Source organism: Macaca fascicularis, chromosome X (assembly GCF_037993035.2).
Source record: "Macaca fascicularis isolate 582-1 chromosome X, T2T-MFA8v1.1".
In the NCBI taxonomy this organism is placed as follows: domain Eukaryota; kingdom Metazoa; phylum Chordata; class Mammalia; order Primates; family Cercopithecidae; genus Macaca; species Macaca fascicularis.
This window is the reverse complement of record NC_088395.1, coordinates 19495016-19522953: the sequence shown is the minus strand read 5'-3', so window position 1 is coordinate 19522953 and position 27938 is coordinate 19495016. Positions and strand designations below refer to the sequence as shown.

The 27938-nt window shown below is 42.2% G+C and overlaps 1 protein-coding gene and 1 long non-coding RNA gene across 29 annotated transcripts in view; one reads left to right on the top strand and one right to left on the bottom strand.

Annotated features, from left to right (window-relative positions):
• The window catches only part of SH3KBP1 (SH3 domain containing kinase binding protein 1), a 361548-nt gene that overhangs the window by 231682 nt on the left and 101928 nt on the right, over positions 1-27938 (top strand). For all 28 annotated transcript variants that reach the window (XM_074028997.1, XM_074028992.1, XM_074028995.1 and 25 more), the window contains 2 exons: positions 13254-13329; positions 26285-26379. In XM_074028997.1, coding sequence (XP_073885098.1) covers positions 13254-13329; positions 26285-26379 — 171 coding nt within the window. The remainder of the gene's footprint in view (positions 1-13253; positions 13330-26284; positions 26380-27938) is intronic.
• Positions 12065-26711, bottom strand: LOC123571077 (uncharacterized). Its single transcript, XR_006695247.2, has 2 exons — positions 26402-26711; positions 12065-12480 (listed from the first exon to the last, which is right to left on the bottom strand). It is a non-coding gene; the product is annotated as an uncharacterized lncRNA (long non-coding RNA).

Sequence of the window (27938 nt, the reverse complement as noted above, 5' to 3'; positions counted from 1 at the left end):
GATATCATTGAGCCTTCTTAAGTAACTTCACGTAATATTCTCTGCCTTTTTTCTGTAAAATAGAGGAGCCCAGATAATGGGGAAAAAAGGAATAAATGTTATTCTTTGGGAATCTGTGGAGCAGATTATGAAAGTAAAGAATGAGTCCTAAGATATTAAAGTCAGAGCTATTTAGTGTTAGCGAGATTTAGAGGTAGTCTTTATGGAAGCAGTAGGTTATCTTTCAGAGCCGTAGAAAGAGTGTTTCAAGTAAGACAGAGGTGAATGAACATAGCAGGCATCCCTGAGATGGAAAGCTTCTGGAAAAAGATGGGTTTGTTCTCTGACTCACCTCATTAGATACTGACTACACCCCTGATTATTTTGTGGTTGAATATTAAGTATCAGGATATCACAGCCTCATGAGCAAGTTTTGCTTTTTTGTTTGTTTGTTTGTTTGTTTTTTGTTTTTTCCCTTTTCTAATAGACATTTGTAGCCAGAGAGAGGCTTACAGGAAAAGAAGAATAGGTGGTAAAATATACATAACATAAGCAACTTAGCCGTTTTTAAGTGTGCAGTTCAGTGGCATTAAGGACATTCACACTGCTGTGCAACAATCACCACCATCCATCTCCAGAACTTTTTTTATCTTGCAAAATTGAAACTCTATACCCATTGAGCTACCCGCCCCCATCCCTAGACCCTGGCAACCACCAGTCTACTTTCTGCCTCTAATTTTGACTACTCTAGGTACCTTATATAAGTGAAATCATGCAGTATTTGTCTTTTTTGTAAGTGGCTTATTTTTACTTTAATGTCTTTTAGATTCATCCATGTTGCAGCAAGTGTCAGAATTTCCATCATTATTATTATTGTTATTATTATTATTATTATTATTATTATTTTAGATGGACTCTGGCTCTGTCGCCAGGCTGGAGTGCAGTGGCGCGATCTCAACTCACTGCAACCTCCGCCTCCTGGTTTCATGTGATTCTCCTGCCTCAGCTTCCCAGTAGACGAGATTACAGGCGCATGCTAGCACGCCCAGCTAATTTTTGTATTTTTAGTAGAGATGGGGTTTCACCATGTTGGCCAGGATGGTCTCGATCTCATGATCCACCTGCCTCGGCCTCCCGAAGTGCTGGGATTACAGGCGTGAGCCACCACGCCTGGACAATTTCCTTCCTTTTTAAGGCTGAATAATATTCCAATGTATTCCCTAAGTCTTTTTTTTTTTTTTTTTCCAAAGCAAGATCTTGCTCTGTCACCCAGGCTGGAGTGCAGTGGCACAATCGGGGCTCACTGCAACCTCAACTTACTGACTCAAGCTATCTTCCTGCCTCAGCCTTCCAAGTAGCTGGGACTACAGGTGTGCACCACCACATCCAGCTAAATTTTTTGGAATTTTTTAGTAGAGACAAGGTCTTACTGTGTTGCCCAGGCTGACCTCCAACCCCTTAGCTTAAGCAATCCTACTGCCTCGGCCTCCCAAAGTGCTAGGATTACAGGCATAATAAGCCTTTTAAGTAGCAGTTTTTTGGTTGAAAACAAAACAACAAAACACTATTGCAAGCATTTACCTCTTTTCTGATTGAAACTATTTTATTTCCCTTTTCTACTCTGAAAGACAGAAAAGCTCTGGAAAGTTCTGCTGGGGAAAGAAATTTCCCATTATTGTCTTCAGCTCAAGACATTTTTGGAGACATTTGACTAAACTGTTTAAATTTGTCAGATTATAAAGATGTTTTTTCATATGTGTCAGGAGTTTCTCACGTGTCTATGTTTTTACAATGTTTTAATTTTCAAATGGTAGATTGATTGGTGTTTTAACAGGAAGCTGACTGTTCAAAATGATTACAGGCCCATTATTTTTCCACTAAACTTTTCGACGCTAGCATCAGAGCACTGAGAGACACCTGTACTGTAATGCTTCCCATTAGGGTAAATTCTCCGCGATGCCTCCCTGAGCCACCATATCTGTCTCTCTGACTCTCTAAATTGGAGTCTGAACTTAGTATTGTTGTTTGCACTTGACTGACACCCAGTAACTATGTGGCATGCATCTATGTGGACTTAAGGGCATAATAGAATTAGAAATTTTTCCATCATAGTGAAACCAATTCACAATCACTGATTTATCCCTGTAGTGACTGTAAACTATGAACTGCCTTTAGATAGGCAGTCTAAGTATCTCTCAAACCTTAATTTCATCTTTATTTTCACTGCCTTAGGTGGATTATTGTGTCAACCTCCCCATTGTCTTCTTGGCTTTTGCATGTCCTTGCTTTTCTTCTTCATTCCTCCCAATACCACCAGATCAATTGTCTTAAATTCACAAATTTGATTGTGCCATGCCTCTACTTATTTTTCATGACTACTGGTTGCCTTTAAGACAAAGCAAAAACTGTAACATTGGCCCTAACTTACTTTGCTGGCCTTTTGAGCCCAAGCAGCTCTCCAGTCACCTCCCTTCAACTCCCACTGCGAACCCCTGCCACCCCTGATCCTGTGCTGGGAAGTCCCCATTCCCTGCACACATACCTGCCTTGCCTCCTGCTTTTCTTCATCTAGAATACCCTTTCCACCAGTCTCTACTTGGCAAAATTTTACCCATCCTTTAGAATTTAATGCAAGCTGCATCATTGCTGTGAGGCATATTTTCCCATGAACGTTTGTTTATAGCTCTTTGTTTTCTTGTTCTATAGGTGCCTTTATCATAGTGCTTATCCCTTTGTATTGTGATGCTCTATTAATGACTCTGTCTCCACTGCTATATTGTCTTTTTAATTTTAGGGTTGGGGGTACATGTGCAGGTTTGTTACATGGGTATATTGCATAATGCTGGAGTTTGGGCTTCTATTGAACCCATCGCCCAAATAGTGAACATAGTACCCAATAGATAGCTTTTCAATACTTGCCCCCCTCTCTTCCTCCCCACTTTTGGAGTCCCAAGTGTCTATTGTTTCCATTTTTATGTCCATCTGCACCCACTGTTTAGCTCCCTCTAATAAATAAGAACATGTAGTATTTGGTTTTCTGTTTCTATGTTAATTTGCTTAGGATCATGGCCTCCAGCTGCATCCATGTTGCTGCAAAGGACATGATTTCATTCTTTTTTATGGCTGTATAGTATTCCATGATCTATATGCACCTCATTTTCTTTATCCAATCCACTGTTGATAAGCACTTAGGTTGATTCCATTACTTTGCTATCATGAATAGTGCTTCTGCTGCTAAATTTTGAACCCTTTAAAGATCTAGGACTCTGCCCATCTCTCCTTTGTAGATACAGCATCCGGCTTAGATTGAGGCTCATGGCAGTTCTAGAAAAGAATGCTGAATGAATGAACGAATGAATGAATGAATGAGGAATGAATGAATGAAGGTAATTGAATCCAGCCTTCATTTTAGAGGTATAAAGAAAAACTGAAGAAAATGTGGCTTTGACCTCAGGTATCTCTTACACATAGAAATGTCATGAGCAAGCGTGGGATACATGTCAGTCTGTGTGTCCCACACATTCCTGAAAGCTGCTACTTTTAGCCAATTGGACCTTAGTTGACTCTTAAAGGTGAGATGGGATTCAAATATACTGGGGGAGGAGGTGCCATCTCCAGGTAAAGGCCTGGATTATGTCATGATTGAATACGTAAAATATTTTGGATCTGAAAAGATCTTTGTATGCTAGTTGAATTCATACAGCTACTTTTTGGGAAAATTAAGATTTAGTCCACATGTGTACAGCATGTTTCATGATAAAGCACTGGACAAATAAAACCCCAACTGGCCCCATGATACTTATTCCAGCCATATCATCTTTCTCTCTCCCTTACCCACCATCTTAAACTTTCAAAATATATCTAAAAGGAAGGCATTGTTAATCAAAAGATAAAAAACTAATCCTCTAGTAGGAAGAGTGTTTATGATTTCCTTTTATCTGTCATAACAACAGAAAATAGCATTTTAAACATTTTAAAGCATGATGGTGAGTTATGTTTTGCCAATGTGGTATATGAAATGGAAATTTACTCTGGCTCGTTCATCCTCTGTGAATAAGATGATCCTACAACAAAATAGCATGCAGGCTCCTCTCTCGGGAACAGTGAGGGTAAAATATAAACAGTATTTTCATATACTGTCAGACGTTTAGAGGACCGCCTTCCATGATTTTAATATTGTCTGGCTGTACCTTCTCCACTTCATTTAGCACATAAGTAGGTTTTGATCCCATCTTCGACACTGCATTTCCCCATCATGAGAAGCCCCTACTAAATCTTCAGAAAGTCGTTTTGCTTCAACGAAGAGACAGTCTCACCCCTCCTGTTACTGTCATATGGTTCTTTCCAGTTTTTTAGAACATGGCCTCTAGAGGTGTTCAAAAACCAAGCAAATGAAGCAAATGATCAGACTTTGGCAGAAGTTAAACTACATGATAAATGATAGAATTTGGCTCAAATTCTACTGGTATACACACATACACAGAGGTTCCTCTGTGTGTGTGTATGTCTAATATACAAATGTAAAACAGACTTCATCTGTATATGTCCAGTAGAATGATAGATACTAAAGTTTTTATTGGACAGATTGAAAGAGTAAATCCTGAAAGACAAACAAATATTGAAGAATCTAAGATAGGACCAGGTGTTTTGTATTCAGAGAAAGTTTCCCATTAGTCTTGAGAGCTGAAGAGAAAGATAGCTGTTAGGAGACATGGCAAGTTGCAGCAGCAATTAGAAGTAAACCCTGGAGTTTCTTCTGAACTTTGGGAATGTATATGAACAGCTATTAAGAAGCACTATACACACACACACACACATATATATATATATATTTATTTTAGATGTAGTCTCACTCTGTTGCCCAGGCTGGAGTGCAGTGGCATGATCTCGGCTCACTGCAACCTCCGCCTCCCAGGTTGAAGTGATTCTCCTGCCTCAGCCTCCCAAGTAGCTCAGATTACAGGCACACACCACCATGCCCAGCTATTTTTTGTATTTTTAGTAGAGATGGGGTTTCACCATGTTGGTCAGGCCGGTATCGACCTCCTGACCTTGTGATCTGCCTGCCTCAGCCTCCCAAAGTGCTGGGATTATAGGCGTGAGCCACTGTGCCTGGCCAAGAAGCAGTATATATTCTGAGTGCATTGGTGTAGGGGTGTGTAAGGGGTGATGGGAGAAGATGATTAAAAATTGAGTCTTATGGGAGATCAAATGAAGCAGATGGAATCTGGGGATAGGATCTTTGTCTAGAAAATTATTGAAAAGGCTGGTGCGGTGGCTCATGCCTGTATCCCGGCACTTTGGGAGGCCAAGGCAGGAGGATCGCTGGAGCTCAGGAATTTGAGACCAGCCTGGGCAACATAGTGACTTTGTCTCTACTGAAAAGTAAAAGTAGCCAGGCATGGTGGTACACACCTGTGGTCCCAGCTACTTGGGAGGCTGAGGTGGGAGGATCGCTTGAGCCCAAGAGTCCAAGGCTACTACAGTGAGCAGTGATTGTGCCGCTGCACTCCAGCCTGAATGACAGAGCAAGACCCTGTCTCAAAAATAAAAACAAACAAACAAAAAGAAAGAAAATTATTGAAATAGTCCCCATGATGGTAACAAGGCTCTAGATTGGCATCAAAGAATAAGGAGATAAATCTGAAAGCACAGCCTTGGTGATGGGTTAGATGTGAGAAGGCACAATAAGAGGTGAATTTCAAGTCATGAGCCTAGGAGACAGGATAGGCAAGAGAATTTAGGAAGAGGAGGTGATGATGTTCACTCACCTATTCCATAGACTACTCATTCTTGTGATGTGTTCATGGGTGCCACAATAAGTAGGAATTCTATAGTCAGATAAGTTTGGAATATACTGAGATAAAGTTAAGGATAAAGTTAAACAGTAACTGAAGGACTTTTCATAGCCTTTAATATGCTATGATGAATTGATTAGACGGAGTATTCTGTCTTTGCCAAATTTATCAGGTTATGGGGGTAGGTGTTTTGGAGATTGTGTCGGGGAGGGAGGGTGCACTTCGGAAAATGATTTCAGAACAAGAGAATGGGATGTGTGTGTGTGTGTATGCATACCTGGGTAATAATCACCCATCAAAGTGAGAGTCTTTTGATCATAATAGATATAGCACCTGAGAGAATGTGAGACAACAGGCTAGTTTGAGGAGTATGTGGAAGTCAGGCAGAGAGGTGTTCACTGGAAACATAGCTGAGATTAGATTCTTCTTTATAGCAACCAATAATTAATAGGAGGACAGGTGATGTGTGTTGGGAGTTGAGGTGGGGTGGACAAGGGGAAGCAAGGCAAGGGCAACCGAGGCCCAGGAAGACATCCCAGACAAATGTGCTGTCACCAGTAACCAGGTCGGAAAAAGCTGGTACATGGCAGTGATTGAAACAGGAGGGCTCTAATCTAAGAGGCATAGAGGCTCTCTGGTTTGTCAAGGAGGACATCTCCTCTCTTTCTACCTGTTGTGGTAGGTGCTAATGCTAGGGCAAAGGGTGAGTGAATGGTATCCCAGTACTCCCTGCTGCACTCAACAAACACTTCATCGACCTCTCACTTTGTAAGGATAAGAGAATAATGAGCATTTAGGTCCTACTCTGAAGATGGGCACTATTTCTGAAGAAAAAGGGCAAGAAAGGTAGTTAAACTGCTACCTGTGATATGCTTGATAGATTGATTGATTGACTGATTGACCGTAGAGACGAGTTCTTGCTATGTTGCCCACCCTGGTCTCAAACTCCCTGGCTCAAGTGATTCTCTCACCTCAGCTTCCCAAAGTGTTGGGATTACAGGTGTGAGCCACTGCCCCCAGCAAGTGTGATATACTTGACGCCTGCTTCTACAGCAGTTATGAATCTGACAAGGTCTTTAACTGTGATTGGGCAAAGAGGTTTAATATATTTGAATTCTCTAACTTTTTGAGGCAACCAAGGAAATAAACATCATATGAATAGCTCTAAGTCTGAAGCCCAATTTCATAATCAGAAAATTACTTTTAAAATTTTAGTTTTCCTTATAACCAAGTTTAAAAATAGACTGGGAAGCACACCCCTTTGGAGAAGTTGGAATTGGCATAACAGTATGTGAGGTGTTACAAAGGTAAACCCTGACCCTGGAATGGAACTACAAGTGTAGTTTTTTTTCTTTTACTGGACCATACGCTTTATTTTTAGAATTTTGAGTTGTGTTTCACTCTGGCGTATCTTCTATTGATATCAAATAGTTTAAGCTGGGCCCACCAAATGTGGATGAGATGACAGTTTCTAATGTAAATTTCTCAGGGAGCAGAAAAGGCTTCCGGGGAAACACACAAGGCGCCCCATTGTAAGGACACTCCTTTGTGCTAGCTCTTTTCTGGCTCTGACTTGAGCTGGCTCACAGGGCTTCTGCTCTGCGCCTACCACTCCTCGCTGAGAGCCAAGAAGACTTTTCATAATGCCATCTGTCATAGGTGTTCATGAAGGGGGCATGTAAAAATAAATATAAAAAGTTTACAGTGAGTTTTAATAGCAGTTTAGGGATTTTTCTGAATTATGGTACGCAAAAACTGAAAAGTTACAGATATGGTCATATATAGATAACTGTTTTGACCCTCCCTCTGTCACGTGTCCTGTAGCTCTCTGTATCCCATATATGAGCAGGATTCAGGATAACTGTGTGGAATGGTTGGGTACCCCTCAGCACACCATTCTGGAGAACCAGCCCCATAACTGCAGTTTCAGTGTTTGCTTTGATGTTCACCATCCTCCTGCCTTTTTTCCCACTTTCCTGCCTCACACTAAATGGGCACTGAATAAATCTGTACTGAACAGAAAGGGAAGGAATACTCTCAGATACCAGTGTTGTAATAGGAATGCCATCAAAGAGTCATGTTTATCTTGTGTGTTACCAGCTGTTTGAAAAGTCATCTCTTGTCTTTGGCTTTGTGTGAGTGATATGGTCTGGCTCTGTGTCCCCACCCAAATCTCATCTTGAATTGTAATCTGAATTATAATCCCCATGTGTTGGGGGAGGGACCTCGTGGGAGGTGATTAGATTATGGGGGCGGTCACCCCATGATGTTCTCATGATAGTGAGTGAGTTCTCACGAGATCTGATGGTTTTATTAGGGGCTTTTCCCCACTCCACTCATTCTTGTCCTTCCTGTGACCATGTGAAGGACATATTTGCTTCCCTTTCTGCCATGATTGTAAGTTTGCTGAGGCCTCCCCAGCCATGCTGAACTGTGAGTCAATTAAACCTCTTTCCTTTATTAATTACCCAGTCTCAGGTATAACTTTACTAGCAGCATGAGAAAGGACTAATAAGGTGAATATTTGAGTACTGTCTACGGGTAGCTTCTCAGACCACCATCTTCTTCTTATAATAGCTGCCAGAAAGTCAGACCTCTGGACAGGGGAGGTTCATCAGCTGCTATAATGCAGGGAGCTCGCTCTCTCCTCCCACTACCCATTGAACCTGGCTGCCTTTGTGATGCGAGAGTTGTATGTGGTATTCTTGGAGAGGAGATTTTCAGAGATTTTCTTCTCCTTAGCATTGTGCTATAATTGGAAGCTTGGAGTTTGCATGTGAATTGGAATAAAGTAGGAGAAGGAATTTTATACTCTTGATTTGAGCAGGATCTTGGTCTCACGTTCTGCAGTCACAAAGAAACAAATACATTAGTCATTTGGAAACTAGATTCCCCTGGACTCCAATCCAGCGATTGCCTTTCCTGTAAGCATTAGTTTCTTCATTTTGGCAGAGAAAAGACAAAAAATTAGTTGCTCCACTAACTGAAATCATATGGTGGTTATCTGTCTTGATGCTGCACCACTGGATCTTGTAGAGCTAGGAGTACATATGATACTCCCACTGTACACAAAAATCCTGAAACGTTTATTTAGTGTTTTTGGCAAGCGAGCGAATGGGAGAGATAGTTACGTTATTAAATGTTCAAAGGAATGAACTTTCTGAATTATTGATTTTTAAAAGTCAAGTTTTAAATGGAGATAGGTATATGGCAAGAAAGACAAAAGTTGACAGCAGTCTGGTAATTACCATGTGTAGAAGTAGATCCATAGCGATACAGATACAGCTCTATCCATCCAACCATATGCACATCCTTTCCCAGACAAAGCAGATCTGACTAATGTGGGTGTGTGTACTGGGAAGTCTTCAGCTGCCTCACAGAAGGAAGAGGAAATAATGGGCCAAGTTAGGGAGAAGAACCTGAGAGTCTGTTCTATAAAGTCATATGGCAAAATGGGTCTGTTTCCAGATCCCTTGGGAGGTGAATGGGCTGTGTCCTGAGCATGTCAACACAGCCCCTAAGTGCATGGCTGGTGTTTGTTGTGGATAAGCCACCTTCCTTAAGGCACTCAGGGGAGCAAGAATACTGTGGAGGAAGCCAAAGAGGAGATCCTGTATCCTCTTCCCCAGCCACTGCAAGCCTAACATTCCTCTTTGTTGCCTTCTAGGTGGAGGAGAGATGTATGGATGCGATTCCTGATTGTTCTGTCCACTTAGCCCTGCAGTGTAGCTGGCATTCAGTTATCCTTGAGATATCTGTGTACTGGAGCTAGACATTGCGTTCATGAGGCATGCCCTTTGAAATTTAGGATTCTATTCATTTTAAGCCCCATTGACCAAAGATGTTTTCAGAGGTAGAGGGAGCTGGAAGGCTGATAGGAAAGCAATAATTCACCACCTTTTTTGTATGCTCTTGTATATAAGGAAGGGCAGGGGCTAGAGGTTCTCAACTAGGGATGTTTGGAAAGGTGTGTAGTGTTCAGGGTACATGCAATGACTGGGGGGCACTATAGACTTTGAGTGGGTAGTGGCAAGGGTTGCTAAAGGTCCTTTAATGTGTGAGCCAGCCTTCTACAATGAAGAAACACCTCACCTAAAATGCCAGTAAAGGGTAACACTGAGAAGGAGAAACAGGGTTTGGGCCTCTATGAAGGCTCATACAGTCATGGGAGTCTGCCTGCTTAGCCTTCTGGGCAGTCTGAGCCCAGAGATGCTAGATACAGCCTTCCAGTTTTCGTTCATAGCTAGCTAGCTTGCTTCCTTCCTTCCTCCCTCCCTTCCTCCCTCCCTCCCTCCCTCCCTTCCCTCCCTCCCTCCCTCCCTTCCCTCCCTCCCTCCCTCCCTTCCTCCCTTCCTTCCTTCCTTCCTTCCTTCCTTCCTTCCTTCCTTCCTTCCTTCCTTCCTTCCTTCCCTCCCTCCCTCCCTCCCTCCCTTCTCTCCCTCCCTCCCCCCTTCTATCCCCCCTTTTCTCCCTCCTTCCCTCCCTCCTTCCTTCCCTCCCTCCTTCCTTCCCTCTCTCCTTCCTTCCCTCCCTCCTTCCTTCCTTCATCTAACTTTCTTCCTTCCCTCCTTCCCTCCTCCCTCCCACCCTCCTTCCTTCCTTCCCTCCTTCTCTTTTCTTCTCCCCTTCCTTTTCCTTCCTTCTCTCCTTCTCCTTCCTTCCCTCCTTTTGCTTCTTTCCTTCCCTCTTTCTCTTTCCTTCTGTCCTCCTTTCTTCCACGTACCCACCACTTCAGTGGCCAACTATCCTCCCCCATGTTTCCCTCAGCAATATTGTCACATCTTCTGATCTACTGTACTCAAGTTCCTCTCTGAACTAAGTCATTTAGTAGCAATGACAAGTTCTTAGGCCAGTGGGAATAGAGAAGGTAGATGCGTTTGGTGGGAAAGGAGAGAGAGAAGAGAGGGAGAAGAGTTAAAAAGATGTTTTATAATTTATCAAGGTATGACAATAGGCCTCTGAGTTTTTAATCCAAGAAAAGGCATTTGATTAATACTAATGGACTCCCTCCCACATCAGTCAGTGGTTCTCAAATGTGAGTGTGCATCAGAATCCCATGGAGGGTGTGTTCCTAGAGACTGCTGGGAACCATCCCCAGAGTTTCTGATTGAGAAAGTCTGGGGTGGGGCCTGGGAATTTGCTTTACTAACAAGTTCTCAGGTGCTGCTGGTGCAGGGACCACACTTTTCTAGGTCTGGGTCCTAGAAACAAGAGAGGCACTAGGCCAATTCCCATCTCCAGAGCACTGGCAGGAACAGGCTGAGATGGGGAGAAACTTTGCCATATTCTAGACTTTTAATTATGGCCCATGAAGGAGAAGGGAAGATTTAAGGGCCAGCACTTCCCAGAAGATGAGGATAATACCAGCTTCACCATCACACCTGTTGCTGGGATCCATGCAGAGGCCAGTGTGCTGTGTTTTCTGAAATAGGAAGGAAACAAACCACAGTGAGCTTTGCTTTTTTGTGTCCTTCTGTACCAAATAAGTGCATTGAACTGGTGGCCTTTGCTTGATGTCTGGTAGCTTGGACGTTTTGGTAAACCAGGATATCAAAGATAATGGGCAATACTTTCTTTTGTTACTAAAGAAGGGGAAGTTGTAAAAATGTGCAACCTGTTGAAGGTCTCTCTAAAGGAAGGCATCTGGTTTAATGCCCAAACCCCGTTACATGTGTGCTTTTTTTTTTTTTTCAGGGAAACAAACAAAGTCAGGAGTAGGGACAGTGTTTACTATTGCCTTTCCTGAATTATTTGTTCAGTGATACCAGAAGCACTGGTTGTTTTTGTATGTGTTAACAATGGTGATGCTTTATTCCAGCCCCAGAAAGGGAAAAACAAATATATTGGCAGGGATGCTGCTGGAAGTGTGAACAGGAATGTGAATGAAATGAACACTTTGAGAGCTGCTATTTTTACTATCATACCTGATTTTTCAAAATAATTCTAAGAACAGTTTTTCATCAAATTTGACCTGATGCCAGAATAACATCAAGCTTTTTTCATCCCTAATGTTCCCCTGGAATCATAAAATATTATTAGTTTGAGTACTTAGCAGCAGTTTAGAGGTGGCATATTATGTAGGTTTTCATTTTTTATCCAATATAGAAGGCCCTGCGGCACTAAATAAAAATGTCACCGTGTAGAATGTAAAGGCTTTCTGTCACAAATGTTTTTAAAAATTCATGAAGGGCTGAGGATTTGATTTATCTTATCCTCTTTCTGTGATTTATTCATATTTAATGTTAGGTTCAACTTTTGAAGCATGAAGAACTTTTCAAATTAAAAACTGTGGTGAATCAGTTTTATTTGAAGAAAAATTCTACCATGCCAGTTTTTGAATTATGCAGCTCATTCCTCTTCATGTGTTCAAGAGCCAGAGATGTTTGGTTTTCCCAGTGGCTGGAATTCTTACTGGCGAAACCCTTCATTGTTGCGGGGGAGGTTGATTTTCCCAGCTACGTGGTCGTGGCAGCTGTTGCCCTGGTATCAATAGATATTTTCCCTCAGGCATTTATCATGATCACACACGTGTGGTAGCAAAGGGGAAGAGCGGGAACAGACCTCGCCTTGGGAACCACTGGGTCTGTATATTTCTTTCTGTTTTTGAGCTGCTGAGTTGCCTGCGTTTTCAGGAACATCTTTAGGCGGAGATAAGATCCAGTCTTCTCTATGGACGGTTCATAAATAATGTTAATAGAATTAGCTGCAAATGAAGGAAAGGAAATGAACTCAAAACAAACTCATAATCTTTCTTTTTTTAAACTAGTCAGTGGAAGCATAGGGTCTGAGGCACTGGATTTTTTCCAAGCCCTTGGAGGCTTAAAAGACCAAAGGGAAAAGAGCTGCTTGCTGGACTCATTTTTGCCTTTGTGGCAGGCAGGTAGATCTGTCTAGAGGACATGAGAGTATCTCCCCTTTCTCTGGGAGGCAGGTGGAATTCTCGATGGCTAGTCAGGGATACAATAGGTTACACTGTCCTGGACATCCTGACTTCTGCCTGCCCACCCACCTGCCCGCCCATCCTGCCCTCCTGGGCCTCCATTCCTGTATCCCTTCCTTTTGATTTCTTCTCTCTTACTTCCACTTTTCCAGCCTGCTGTGACTTTTCAGCATCTCCGTTGGGCCAGCTATTGTACCTCAATAGACTGAGTCAGCTTCTCATAAAATGAGGGGAACTATGCCTGTTTTCTTTGCTAAAAATAGTCAACCTTTATAAGAGTATCAAGGAAGGAAGAGAATAAAAGCTACTAAGTGCCTACAAGGATAAAACCCTTTTTACCTATTTTTCTCCCTTGTTTGTCATTGGGGATGAAACCTATTAAAGGGTGGCAGCCAGTACACAGAGCGGGGCATAAACCAAAGAATGTGGCTTTTTAAACCAATTTCGAGCATTTTGTCATTATGATCTGGATCTTATTCCTTTGCTTAATGGAGACAATCATCTTGATAAGTAAAATCATCTGTTTTTCCCCTCAGACTATTGGGAAGAAGTTACCTGCAACTACAGCAACTCCAGACTCGTCAAAAACAGAAATGGACAGCAGGACAAAGAGTGAGTTTCCTTAGTTATCTATTTCACATTTAAAAGCATTTAAGGATTTCACAATAACAGAAATGTTTTTTAGAAATCCCTATATAACCTTGATAGCTTTTGCAAATGTATCAGAAAAATGTACACAATTGTATTTCATTCAATTCCCCACCATTAGGGTGGGCACAAGTTAGATTCAGAACTCTTGTGTTTTTTTTTTTTTTCTTTTCCCTTATTACAGAATGTGGTTCTCTCCTGCTATATGTATCTCATTCGTGTGCAGAGCTCGGGTTTATCCATATATACCGAAAGCATTTTGCACCATTAAGGTGGCTGAAAGGTTTTAGAGAGTGGCAAATTTAGGGATTCACGAGCCTTCAGGTCAGAGAGGCCTAACCACTTGACCAATATTACTTACCCTTGACTTCCCACTGGCATCTTCAACACATCTCTGCTTGAATATCTCTAGATACCACTGCATGTCTGCAGGCAGGAGGCTCAAGTCTTTTTGGAAGGATTGGGCTAATGAATGGGAGGGGTTAACTGTGTTTTAGAACAGTGCTAGCCAATAGAAATATCATGTGTGAGCCACATATGTAATTCTAAATTTTCTAGTAGCCATGTTAAAAAAAAAAAAAGGGAAAAACAATTGGACTTAATTTTAATGTATTTTTATTTAACTCAATATATCCAAATATTATGTCTACATGTTATCTACATAAAATTATTAAATGAGATACTTTCATTGCTCTCTTCATGTGAAGTCTTCACAATCCCATATGTATTTCATAGGCATAGTATACCTCAGTTTGGAGTAGCTACATTTCGAGTACTCAATAGTCATGTGTGCCTAGTGGCAACCATATTGGAAAGTGTAGTTTTATTTTTGTAATATTTTCTTTTTTAAACAATTTTGTGGGTACATAGTAAGTGCATATATTTATGGGATACATGTTTTGATACAGGCATGCAATGTGAAATAAGTACATCATGGAGAATGGGGTATCCATCCCTCAAGCATTTATCCATTGAGTTACAAACCAATTACACTCTTTATTTTAAAATGTACAATTAAGTTATTATTGACCATAGTCACTTTCTTGTGCTATCAAATAGTAGGTCTTATTCATTCTTACTATTTTTAATACCCATTAACCATTCCCCCTACCCCCCAGCCCCCAACTACCCTTCCCAGCCTCTGGTAACTATCTGCCTACTCTCTATGGACAGTGTAGTTTTAGAGTAATTCTGGGGTCCGAGAGGGGCTTCCCAGGCTTGAAAATGAACACAGTTCCAAATGTTCAGCTTTCCTAAGCATGTGGAAGAAACCTGGCTCCAGCCCAAGCCTTGTTCAGTCCTGAAAGCGTCTATTAACTACATCCACATACCTGGCCCTCTAGGAGCAGCATGGTGGGGAATGGGTTACTCATAAGAGTGGGTTTACAGAAAGCCCATATTCTAGGACCAGCTCTGTTATTAGCTAGCCACGTGAACTTGGGCAAACAATTTTATTCCTTTGGACTTCCTCTTCATCATCTGCATTGTCTATGAAGTCAGAGGGTTATACTAGAGATAAACCCCAGGGTTTATCCCAGCATCTTCATCCTCTCATTCAGTTCTAAAAGCTTTACAACTCAGAGGGGAAGGTTTCTGCATTCAGAAAATTAAGCAACTGATGGAAAAAAAGGAAGATGTGAACAATTCAGTAGGAATATGAGAAAGATGTCTTTGGGTATAGATGTTAATATGCCTGTAAATGGTAACAGGTCAGGAAAGGGAATTATTACTGTCAGCAAAGGCTTGAGGGATGTTTATTGACAGACATTTTTCATAGACACCAGGATAAGAATTTCTGCAGTTGGGCTGGGCTCAGTGGTTCACAACTGTAGTCCCAGCGCTTTAGGAGGCTGAGTGAGGCAAGTGGATCACTTGAGCCCAGGAGTTTGAGACCAGCCTGGGCAACATAGCAAAACCCCTAGCTGGGCACAGTGGTGTGTACCTGTAGTTCCAGCTTCTCGGAAGGCTGAGATGGGAGGATTACTCAAGCCTGGGGGGTTGAAGCTGCAGTGATTGAGCCAAGGTCACACCACTGCACTCCAGCAGGGCGGCAGAGTGAGACCCTGTCTCAAAAAAAAAAAAAAAAAAAAAAAAAAATTCTGCAGTTTCACCCCACACACACTGTCTCTGGTTGTCAAGAGCACATTCTGGGGTAATTGTTCTTCCATGATTTCCATTTAGTGCCACCCCAGGCCCCTAAGAAGCCCCGTAAAAAGCCTCTTTCATCTGGACCGTTTCCCTGCTTCAGGATTTTGATATGACACCTATGTTTAGGTAACAGGCCACAGAGTAACTGAGCAACTACATATTAGAAATGACCCTGAGCTTGGGATCTGAGCAACCTCCTTCCCTCTTCCTTCTGACCAGAAGACAAACTTATGACAAAAATTGCCCAGCAGTGCAGAAGAGGGCAGTTCCTTCCTACACAGACGTCTGTCTCCTTAGCATGCTAAAATACTAGCTCACATCAGGGTTAAGAGTTGGGATGATTTTAAAAATGTTCATATGAGTTGGTATTTTCTGAGTGAAAGTGAAACTCAGCTGATCAGGATTTATTTAAACAATTAACATTATCTTCCCCACCCTCTCAAAAAAAAATAGCTTTTATGATATTGAAATTCATCAGAAACTCATGCTGGGGAACAGATTGGCATAATTTTCATAACAAGAGGAAAACTGTCTAAATATTCATAATGAAGTGCCCTGAGGTTCCTCCAGCTCACCACATCTGGAGTTTCCCTCTTTCTTATTATAATTGATGCAGATTTGTGGCCTCTGTGGGATAGAAAAATAGCCCAAAGAAAGGGCTATTGAATATTTTTCTGAACAAATAGTTTAGTCTTACAGATTCAGAAGACCAGTTGAACAGGTGGGTTGGGGGTAAAAATCCTTGACAGCATTTGTACCAGGGCAGATCAGGCTTCTGCATAAGTTATGACTGCAGGACAAAGGCTGTTTTCCCTGCTGAACCTCATCTCACTTCCTAACTGGACACTCATACCATACCACCTTTGCAATCCCTTTGTTCATTGACTTGCTTCTTAGAGCTGTCATCTGTGATGGCAACAAATGGAACCTTGTTGCTATCATTAGATCATTGGTCCCTCTAGGTTGAGGCTGTGTCTTCTACTTGATATCCCCACCATGCAGCCTAGAAAAGTGCCATGGATTCAGTGGGCACATAAAAAATGGTGGTTGAGCAAATGGAGAAGTATAAATGATTTATGATTTATCAGGCTCTAGATTGCACAGTCTTTTAAAAGCTATTAGCACCATTCATGGTGGCTCATGCCTGTAATCCTAGCACTTCGTGGGGGCCAAGGCAGGAGGATCTCTTGAGCCCAGCAGCTTGAGGCCAGCCTGGGCAACACAGTGAGACCCTGTCTCTACAAAAAATAGAAAAAATTAGTTGCGCATGGTGGCACATGCCTGTGGTCCCAGCTCCTTGGGAGGCTGAGGCAGGAGGATCACTTGAGCCCAGGAGGTCAAGGCTGTGGTGAGCCACGATCGTGCCACTGCACTCAGTCTGAGTGACAGAGTGAGACCTTATGTCAAAAATATATATAAAAATAAAAAAGCTATTAGCCACTGGTCCCCTTCGCCAAGTGTACATATACATGTATATGTAAGCCCCTCACAATGAGACCTTAAACACAATGATAAGAAACATCTTTTGAAAGTGTGTTCCAAACACCTGTTTTAAGAGCCCTCTGCATGGAAAACAGTTCCATTCACTGTAAGAAAACAGCACATAATGTATCTCTTAAAAAGTATGCTTAGATTTAGCTCTAAAACATCTATATGTAAACCTCTCACGCACGATGAGATGCAATGCTAGAAACATCTCTCAAAAATATGTTTGAAACACTTGCTTACGAAATTTTCTGCTTGGAAAACAGTCCCATTCACTGTATGAAAACAGCACATAATGCATCTCTACAGAAGCAGGTAGATTTAGCTTTTAAAGGTGTATATGGAAACCACATATAATGAAACTTGAAATACAATGGTAAGGAACATCTTTCAAAAGCACATTCAGAACATCAGCTTACAGAACTCTCTGCTAGGGGGAAAAAAAGAGACACATTTGTTCCTGTAAGACACTTGAGCATGTTCTGGGGTCTGAGTGGTTAGCAGTGGTTGCTGGTGTTCCTTGGCTTGCCAGTGTTCCTTGGGGTTTGCCAGACCCTCTCTTCTCACCAGCCATTGCTCTCCCAATCAGCCTAAGACTGTTACCAGTGGAGGGTGTCCAGGTTCTTGGCGTCTTGAACAAAGAATTGGACAAAACGCACAAACAAAGCAAGGAAAGAGTAAAGCAACAAAAGCAGAGATTATTGAAAATGAAAGTACACTCCACAGGGTCAGAGCAAGCACCAGCATAGGGGCTCAAGAGCCCCGTTACGGAATTTTCTGGGGTTTAAATACCCTCTAGAGGTTTCCCATTGGTTACGTGATACACACCCTATGTAAATGAAATGGTGGCCCACAGTCAGTCTGATTGGTTGTGGAAAGCAGCCAATCAGAGGCTGAAGAGAAGTTACAAAGTTACACTCCTATGCAAACATCTGATTGGTTGCACAAAGCAACTAATCAGAGATACTTTCAATTTTCCATCTGCCATGCAGAAAAAGAGGGGGATTTGCAAAGGGAGTAGCCCCTGGTCCTTTTGTTACTTAGGTGTGGAAAGTTTGGATTTTCCTTTTGATTTAGTTCTAGGAAGTCAGAGTGAATCGGCCTTAGGTTCCCTGCCTCTAGACCCTATTCTGCCTCAAGACCACCGGGTTTATTGGCTCATTTTGACCAGGGAGACTGCACACTAGGGGACCTGTGGATGTTACATCAAGCAAAAGCAAAATTAAAAAAAAAAAAAAAAGTTATTACAGATTTTGAGAAGGGGCGGAATTTAGTGAAATGTAAATGAAATGATGTTTTGATAGACTCAAGGCAAAGCAGGGCTGCATGGCAAGGGGTCAGCATCAGGTCGTGACTGTGAGGTGGACTCAGGTCCCGTTTCTTTGGCAGCTACCAAGTGAAGATAGATATGTAGTGGTGTAGTAGTGTGTCCAGAAACCCTTTACGTGAGGCGCTGCACTTGGGCTGGAAATGAAGACTGCTTCTCTGGGTCAAGTGTCTTAGTGCCTTCAGGCAAGAGTGGAATGTTTCATTCTTCCTGATATAATTTTTTTAAAAACCAAGTTTCTGGTAGTTTGTCTCTCCCTGATTATGTCAGGGAGTGAGAAAGTAGGAGCACTCCAAGAAGGGGGTTGTTAAGGACACTTTGCAACTACCGCATATGCTTGGGAGAAACACTGTTTCCTGATCACTTTGCAGGTGGCCTTATCTGTGTCTGTTGCCCCAGCCTCAAGAATGGCTGGGCAGATTGCTATTTACTCAGTGCAGCTCATTTTTGCTTTCTCACCACATGTTTAAATGGGGGGGGGGAAAAAAGAAGGGTCAACTTTCTTGTGTTGGGTTTTCCTCAGCTTCATAATATATACCCAGGAACTCTGATCCTATTTTTTCAGACTGAGTGTTTTTGCCCACATATCCTCCCCCAGACTCACTCATTCTTGGGCCTGGGTATTTGGGCACGTCCAATTTGCTGCAGCATGTTTCGTATTCACCCCTTTAGTGCCCCCGATGCCTGTCATGTACTGAAGCCCCTCATGCTTGATGTCCCAAGGGTACCCACCTCTTCCTAAGAAGCACCTTTCATCACTTGCTCCCCAGTACAGACATTGCTGTCTGGATTCAGAGTGGGAGCCTTCCCAGGAGGGTGCCCAGCCTACCTGTGTGGCTTAAGATCTGCATTTCAAATACAGTCCTCTTGAGAAAAAGGTTAACTCCCTGTGTGTTTTCCTGGTAGGTTTTCTTTCTCCCAAAGACTCTCCAAGGAGCTTCTCATCTGAGCAGAAGAAAGTACCATCGAGAGGAGCAGTGATTCAGCCTCTGCTCCATTGTAGAGTCAAGAAGGGCTTTGCTTGTCAGATTTTCATTTCTTCTTTTTAAAATATACTTCTCTTTTTAGAGGAGGTTAAATGGTGTCATAATTCATACTTGTGAAATAATTTGAAAGTCAAATTCCCAACAGCGTCCGAGACCGAAGGTGGTTGTTTAGAGTTATGGTCAGCTTCTCCATAAAGGAAGACACTGGGTTGGCGTTGACAGACATACTGACAGACACATCGTGTTTCATTTCCCATCTGAATTTAAATGTAGACCACAGCTTCTTCACCTCGGCAGTATTGACATTTGGGCTGGATCATTGTCTGTTGGTGGGCGTTGTCCTGTGTGCATTGTAGAGTATTTAGCAGCATCCCTGGCCTCTACCCACTAGATGCCAGTAGCAATCAACCCCCATTCCCTGCCAAGTTCTGATAAGTAAAATTGTCTCCAGATATTGTCAATATTTCCTGGGAAACCCTAGTTTCAAACTGCTGATATAGACTGTAGTAAGCCCCAAGAGGGCATTGTGGCATCCCTGCTGCCTGGCATGCAGTGGACACTCAGTTGTTATTTACTGAATAGATGACAAGCCTAGTATGTATTTCACTACTCCTCACTAGCCCCAGTTCCTCAGAATCTGACCCAGAACTGGAGTTCCTGTCTAAATCTAGCATATGGCACACCCATCCCCAGTGCTACCACCATGCTGGTCTACCCTCCAGGTCCCCACAACTGTTTTGCACCTTCCTGGAATTAAACATTTGCTAATACCCATTACTGGACCAGTGGTTCTCACAGCGTGGTCCCAGAACTAGCAGCAGCAGGAGCATCACCTAGGAACTTGTTAGAAATGCAAATACCAGCCCTACAGAATCAGAACCCCTGGGGGTGGGGCTCTCCAGCTGATGCCAATGCCCACTCAAGCCTAAGAACCACTGACCTAGACTAAGGCTTTTTTTTTTTTTTTTTGGAGACGGAGTCTCACTGTGTTGCCTAGGCTAGAGTGCAGTGGTGCAATCTCGGCTCATTGCAACCTCTGCCTCCCGGGTTTAAGCGATTGTCCTGCCTCAGCCTCCCGAGTAGCTGGGACTACAGGCACCCACCAACAAGCCCGACTAATTTTTGTATTTTTAGTAGAGACAGGGTTTCACAATGTTGGTCAGGCTAGTCTCGAGCTCCTGACCTCGTGATCCGCCCACCTCGGCCTCCCAAAGTGCTGGGATTACAGGCGTGAGCCACTGTGCCCGGCCAGACTAAGATTTTTAAAGCTTCCCTGATGATGAGAATCACCAGAGTGTGTGTTTAGTAAATGGATTCGTGGTCCCACCTCAGATCTGAAGATTCAGATCTGCAGGGAAGAGGTCTGGGAAGATAATAGAATGAACAGGTACCCCACAAAATTCTTATCAGGGATGACTGATTGGGAAACACGCCCCAATCCTACTCCTCTGGTCAGTGTCCTAGAACATTGTACAAAGCTCACTGTCATTTTCTTCCTCTCTGACAAGATCCTGAGTCTCTTGTTTGGGAAGTGATTGTCGCATTTCAGATACTCTGATACTTTAAGCCAAATGCATGACTCTCATCCTGTCTTCACTGTTGTCTGGTCAACATTGTATATATACATACCCTTTTCTGCTACTTGAGCTCCTCGAGCAGGTAGTGTCTTATTTACCTTCATTTCTCTTTCCTAGAACATAATAGAAGTTCACACCCTTATGTGCAATTCCAAAATATAAAAAGCTCTGAAAACTAAAATGTTTTATTACTCATTGGGTGATAAAACTTGTTCTGGACTGACATATGTCTATTTATGGTCTTTATTTTTCCCACTTGGAGTGACCAGTCATCCATTTACTGCAGAATTTTAATGGTTGGGTGCAGCCCCAGCCCCCAGCTGAGGATGTTACATATTATATGGTATATGCAGTATATTTCCTTTCTAAAATCTGAATAATCCTGTCCGCAGGGGTTCTGAATGAGGGATTACCAACCAGTAGTGTCTGAGATAATATTTGTCAGTTGAACGAGAGAATTTCTGATTATGATGTTGGTGAAACTAGACTATCCCTGAGCTTGATACTTTTGTTGTACTGTCCCAAGGGAAAGGAAAACTCCAGTTCTAGATGTGACCTAGTACTTTCCAAACGCTGCTTAAAGCTCTGGAAGGCTTCCTACCAGAATCTGCCCATGACACATGGGGTTTTGATCTTTATACCCTAAAACTGAGCCCAAAGTTGTCCTGGATTTAATGTTATTTCCTTCCGTGTATATGTTCAGCTTGCTGATATATTTATTCTGTTGGTTCTGCTTTTATTTTTTTTTAAGCTGAGAGGGTTTTTGCTTGTTTGTTTGAAGTTGGTTTGTTTTTATTGAATAGATTATAAAACTAGCTGCAGGCAGTCATGTGATGTGGGCATGTGAGTTCAATTCCTTTAACAGCCTGTTTTTAATATTATGTAAATTTCTAAAAGTTTAGAGATTGAAATGATGTTTTGGGGGGAGTGTGTAAATCATGACTGGACTTTTTGGTGATTTTAGTAGAGCAAGCTTCTTAAAATTTGAAAGCCAATAATTAGTACAGTGGCTCTTGATGTGGGAACTAGGTAACTAACAGCTTTGGGGTCCTCAAATCTTCTGATATTATATACATTTTCTCTGCACATTTGAGTGTGTGTGTATATGGTTTGTTGTGTTGTGGGGTTTTTTTTCTGGAAAGAGTCATTGCTTTTTATCAGACTCTTAAAGGACTCTAAGACCAAAAAAGGTTTAAGAACTGATTTAGGATTTCAGTCTTATGCTAATTCATTAGTCATTTTTAACCTTTCTAAAGAAAAAAGACAAAATCATCTCAAATTGCTGGATAAATTGTGCTTTATTTCTGTGTGTGTGTGTGTGTGTGTGTGTGTGTGTGTGTGTGTGTGTGTCTATTCATTCCTATTTGATCTCTAATTAAATCCATCCAATTGATGAATAGATGGAAAATGCCTGCCTTCCAAAATTAATTTCATTCCCTTCTTCTCCAACTCTGTCCAATACTCATTTAAAATGTATAATCTTCCCACGTCCAAAGGATCTGGAATTATACCCTTCTTAAGACATATCAAATGCCTCCTCTTTTGAGAACTTTCTCCTGAATGTAATCTTGCCTTTCTCTGAAACACAACAATATTCCATCATAGTGAGTTTATGTGTATGCATGGGTTTGTCTTTTCTTTCTGCCATTCTCCTCCCCTTGCTTTTCTCCAAGAATTAGACTGTCACTTCCATGCTGGGACAGGAGGGGGTGGTTGGGCTTACTTGTATATTACAGTCCCCCAAATTGACAATATCATTTTCATGGTGGTGGTTCAATAAATATTTAAGTGGAAGTCAGGAACATCTTTGTTCCATATACTTTAACATTAAAACCACAGACTCAGAGTTAATAATTTTTTTGCAGATAACAGTTTTGAGTGTCTTAAAGTCACTGATACATCCAATGCAACATAATATTTTTTTCTTTCTTCTAAAAAAAAAAAAACGGGATACATGTGCAGAACATGTAGGTTTGCTACACAGGTATATGTGTGCCATGGTGGTTTGCTGCACCTATTGACCCATCCTCTAAGTTTTCTCCCCTCATCCCCCACCCCCAACAGGCCCTGGCTTCTGTTGTTCCCCTCGCTGTGTCCATGTGTTCTCAATGTTCAACTCCCACTTATGAGTGAGAACATGTGGTGCTTGGTTTTCTGTCCCTGTGTCAGTCTGCTGAGGATGATGGCTTCCAGCTTCATCCATGTCCCTGCAAAGGGCACGATCTCATTCCTGTTTATGGCTACATAGTATTCCATGGTGTATATGTAACACATTTTCTTTATCCAGAAATATTTTTATTTTCTAATACTATTGAATTCAGGCTCAAATGCCTCATCAGTAAAAATAAATTCCTATTTTAAAATATATCTTAATAAATTAAAGCGTGTGAAGCTAATGGTTGCTGGGTTTGGTCAGGAGTTCTGGGTGATAGTGCCTGTGACTAGAGTCATGAAAAATCATAGCTCAAAGTCAGAGCTGCCAGGAACTCAGGTCTAGCCGAGTGTGCCCCTTGGAGCCCTCACAGCTTCACTGACATGTCTTTGGGGACCTGGGTGGGAGATGGGACAGCCCTACTCCCCCAACCAAAACAGCTCTGTTTTAGTTGCTTTGTATTTGAGCTCTGGAATACATTGAAATTTGCTAAGTGTCCTGCTGAAGTTAACCAGACTCTCCTCTCTCCCCTCCTTCGCTGGTCCCTGATTTTACACCTGAGGACACTGAAGTCATCCAGAGTTGTAGTGTGATTGTCTCAGGTCATGTGCTTGTGAAAGCCCAGCTGGGAACCCAACCTAGTCCCAAGTATCCTGCCTTCTGGCCCACAATTCTCTCCTCCTCCTCCTTGTGGCGCCTCCAAGTGTTCCTCCACTTTATAGGGGTCACTTGGAGATCATCAAGAAACATTGAGTGGGAGCTCTGTATCAGGTTCTGGGGATGCAAAGAGAGCTGAGACATGCTACAGCAACCCCTGGCACCAGTATCTCCTCTTTTTCTCTAACAGTGGTGCTTTCCAGATAATTCTGTGTCTAATGCCTTACACATAAAACAGCATAGCTGCACAGTCGAAGTGTTCTAAAGCTGGATTATGGTGATGGTTACACAACTGTATAAATTTATTAAAACTCATCAAATTACCACTGATTTTTCTTGGCATTCCTCTTGCAGTTGAAATATTATTTCAATAGCACCAAACACTGTACTGACGTCCAACAAAAATAAAATTGTTAAAAGGAGAATGGCAGGGGCAACTCTCTTCCTCAAGTCTGCCTGTCTGTCTCTCCGTGTCTCTCTCTCTCTCTCTCTCTCACACACACACACACACACACACACACCAGGAAAAAAAATCTAACAGCCTCTCCCACTCCCAACAGTTTTCCTCTCACATCTCATTGGCTGGAAATAGAGCACATGCCCATCCCTAAACCAATCACCCACAAAAGAGAGTGAGATTAACATTATTTGCCTGGACATATTTTGCTTTATCCCCAGGGCTGTGAGAGGGTTCCATGTTCCTGAATATAATGCTTGAACAAATTAGGATTCTGTGAACTAGGAAGAGGGTGGGGAATGTCTCCTGGGATGTTAACCAACAGTCTCTGTTACACTTCATTAACTTTTTTTTGACTGAAGGGAACAGAAACATGACCTGTTCCTTCTTTCTTTGTTGGCTGTGGGTTTCTGTATTCTTTGTAAAAATGGCTCCATGATTTCCATCCAAATAATTATTCTTAAAGCCAGGACTCTGTAGTGCAGTTCTTCAGTAATACTGTGTTTGTGTTGTTGTAAGTTTGTGTTGTTCAAGCCATTGTACAGAATATGAAAACAACTGCACAAAAGCAAAGTGAATACTGCCTCTCCTCCCTTCGCTCTTTCCCCTTCCTCCCTCTGTTCTCTGTCCTATCCCAACCCTAGACCACAGTGTATCTGTATTATGAATTTCTTAATTGCTTTTATTTTACATGTCACAATCTCTGGTTGTTGGGATGTTAACCAAAATAAAGAAACACATTTCAGTAATATAAATTACACTAGGGACAATATAATTGTCATCAAGAGGTTACCTCTAAGACATAGCTCTAGGTTGTGATCTGTCTGCAGAAATGGGCCTGATGCTTGGGAAATATCTAAGGCCATTCAAAGCCATTAGGTTTGTTGACTTTGATGCAGAATAATCGATGCCTCTCCCAGTAGATACTAATTCTCATGAATTTTTCTTTCCACCTTCTGTCCTGAATCATCAAAGCCTAGTTTTCCAAGTCTCCATTTCTGAAATACTTTACAAATGTTTTCACTATCTTCATAATTTGTGCTTTCAGATAAATAGAGATGATTTAACGGCACATAGACTTTCAAAGGCATGTAATTCAGAACATACTTAAATTGATTTTTAGTGGCCTTAGTAGTTTTCCCTCTTTGGTGAGGGCTATTGTATCTCTTTGCTTAGGAACAGCCATCTATGCATAGGGAGGTTCCCACAGAAAGGCCATGGGACATATTTGAACAAGCTCACCCCCACACATATGTGTGTAAAGAATGTTCAGTCAATACTTGTTGGCTGTTTATGGTTGGCATGTGCTTACACAGAAATACATTGACGTTTGTCTCTTAAGACATACCATAATGGGGTAATTTTTTATTGTTTTATGTACCCTGGTAGCTTTGTAACATATATAAATACCTTGTTTCTAATTGAGTAATGTGTGGAAAAAGGCAGTGAGGCAAAACTTAAGGTTTTTTCTGCCCTCTGTAGACTATATATGTTTATGCATGCACTTGAAGAGTATATAAAATGGTATATGTCTGTTTTCCTGAGTAAGGAAACCTTTTTACTTTTCTGCCAGAGAAAAGTAAAGCAGTCAGTGGCATCTCATGATGTCACATGATTTGTAAGGGGAAAAAATGGAAGCCAATAAATATACATGAGCCAAAAATGAGCACTCTCGGGTCATTTCCTGAGGGTCACCCTTTCTTCATGCAGCAGTAGTATGCTACCTGTTTTTTTTTTTTTTTTTTGAGACGGAGTCTCACGCTGTTGCCCAGGCTGGAGTGCAGTGGCGCGATCTCGGCTCACTGCAAGCTCCGCCTCCCGGGTTCCCGCCATTCTCCTGCCTCAGCCTCCTGAGTAGCTGGGACTACAGGCGCCCGCCACCGCGCCCGGCTAATTTTTTGTATTTTTAGTAGAGACGGGGTTTCACTGTGGTCTCGATCTCCTGACCTTGTGATCCGCCCGCCTCGGCCTCCCAAAGTGCTGGGATTACAGGCTTGAGCCACTGCGCCCGGCCTATGCTACCTGTTAAGTGTGCCTTTCCCTGAACTTAATGTGATAGAGAACATTTTCTCCTGGGCCAGCTCATTAGATAAAGCATTTTAAAGGTGATGTTTTCTGTTTTTCTTATAGGCAAGGATTACTGCAAAGTAATATTTCCATATGAGGCACAGAATGATGATGAATTGACAATCAAAGAAGGAGATATAGTCACTCTCATCAATAAGGTAAACAAAGGTTGTCTCCTACCTTCTAAACCGCAAACTGCTTTGGGGTGTTGACTGGACAGTACAAGCTTTTGCTTCAGCGCTTGAAAGCTTGGTTTTCTCGGTCCTGAACTTGTGAGGAAGAATCTTGCATCTTTCCTTTTGATCAAGCTAAGCCCAGCATCCAGGTGAATGCATTCCTTGAGACGAGAATAGATTTGTTTGCCTTAGGGCCAGCTGCAGATTTGCATGGTCCTTCAGAAAAGTCTGTTCCAGAAGGAATAACCCAAAAGGCAGCCTGCTTGGCTGGAGATCCTGCCCTCCACAGCAGCCAGGTTGCAGAGCTCTGTGTCCTGAGGTATTGGAGGAGGAGTTTTTAAAAAAGGCTGGTCATGCCTCACAGGCAGAAAATGCTTAAAGAATGTTTGCTGTTCAGATCAAAGACAGGTAGAGTGCCTGAGAGAATTTTTCCTGTCTCCTTTGGGCTAAGAAGGTTGAATGATTTTATTATTATTAGAGCCAGAGCCCTGTAAATAAACAGAGAGCTATAAGATCTGTGTGAAGTGATGCAGTTGAACAAGGGCCTTGGCTGTGTACTGTGTGTGCTTTCATTCTATGGTACTCACCAAGTAGGTGGTTGAAAGATACATTATTTAAGCAATACCTAGAATATATGACTTTTTCTCTGAAGAACAGCATTTTTGTGATGGTCAAATATGGTGAGAAGCTGAACGGTCTTGAAGATGTGTATGGTGGTTTTATTTATTCAGGGGAGTGACAGGGAACTTAGCACAGTTACCTTAGCACAAGTGTGACTTGGGAGACCATTGTGGCTGCCTGCGCTCTCCCAGGGCTGGGAAGCCTTGGCAGGGTGGAGGATGCAGGGAAGGGGAAGAGATTGTAGGTACGCAGAGTTGGGGTAGGCCCAGGGTCCTGCCAACTCTGACCATTACTGAGAGGGTGGGGACTGTGGTGTCGCCTGGCCCTACCCCTCCCTCAAGGCTTGTCCATAAGGTGATCAGTAAGATTTACCTTTGTTATCAAGAGGTTACCTCTAAGACATGGCTTTAGAGATTGTGTGTTTTAAGAGCCTAATCCAAAGATACCAGGGAACTAATGACCCCAGAAGTTAAGTAGCTTGCCAAAGGTCAGGAGTTTTAGGGAGAAAGCTGGTCCTCTCATGGACTCCATATGTCAGTGGTATGGAGTATATAATGCTTTCCGGAATAGCAAATCATTCCCTGTTTTGCAGATCATCCAAGAACTCGTCCATCTTTTTACCTGTATTCTCCCCTGAAGTTATTTCGGTATGTCTCTGTTGAACATGGCAGGAGGAAATGAGGGGAAGAATGCTTCCCTTGTTGTTTTCTGCAAATGAGGCAGAAGTGGTTCTTTTCTGTGTCTTTCAGATTGCTTTCTGATACACAGTGCATTTCCTATTTTTAATCAGACCTGTAACCAAACAAGCGGAATAAGGAAGTTGTTAAATGGGTGTGAAGCACAATACGAATGCTATAATAATTAGCACAGATAATTTGGTTTTAGAAATGCTGGGAAAGGACTAGAGCGATTTTTTCCCC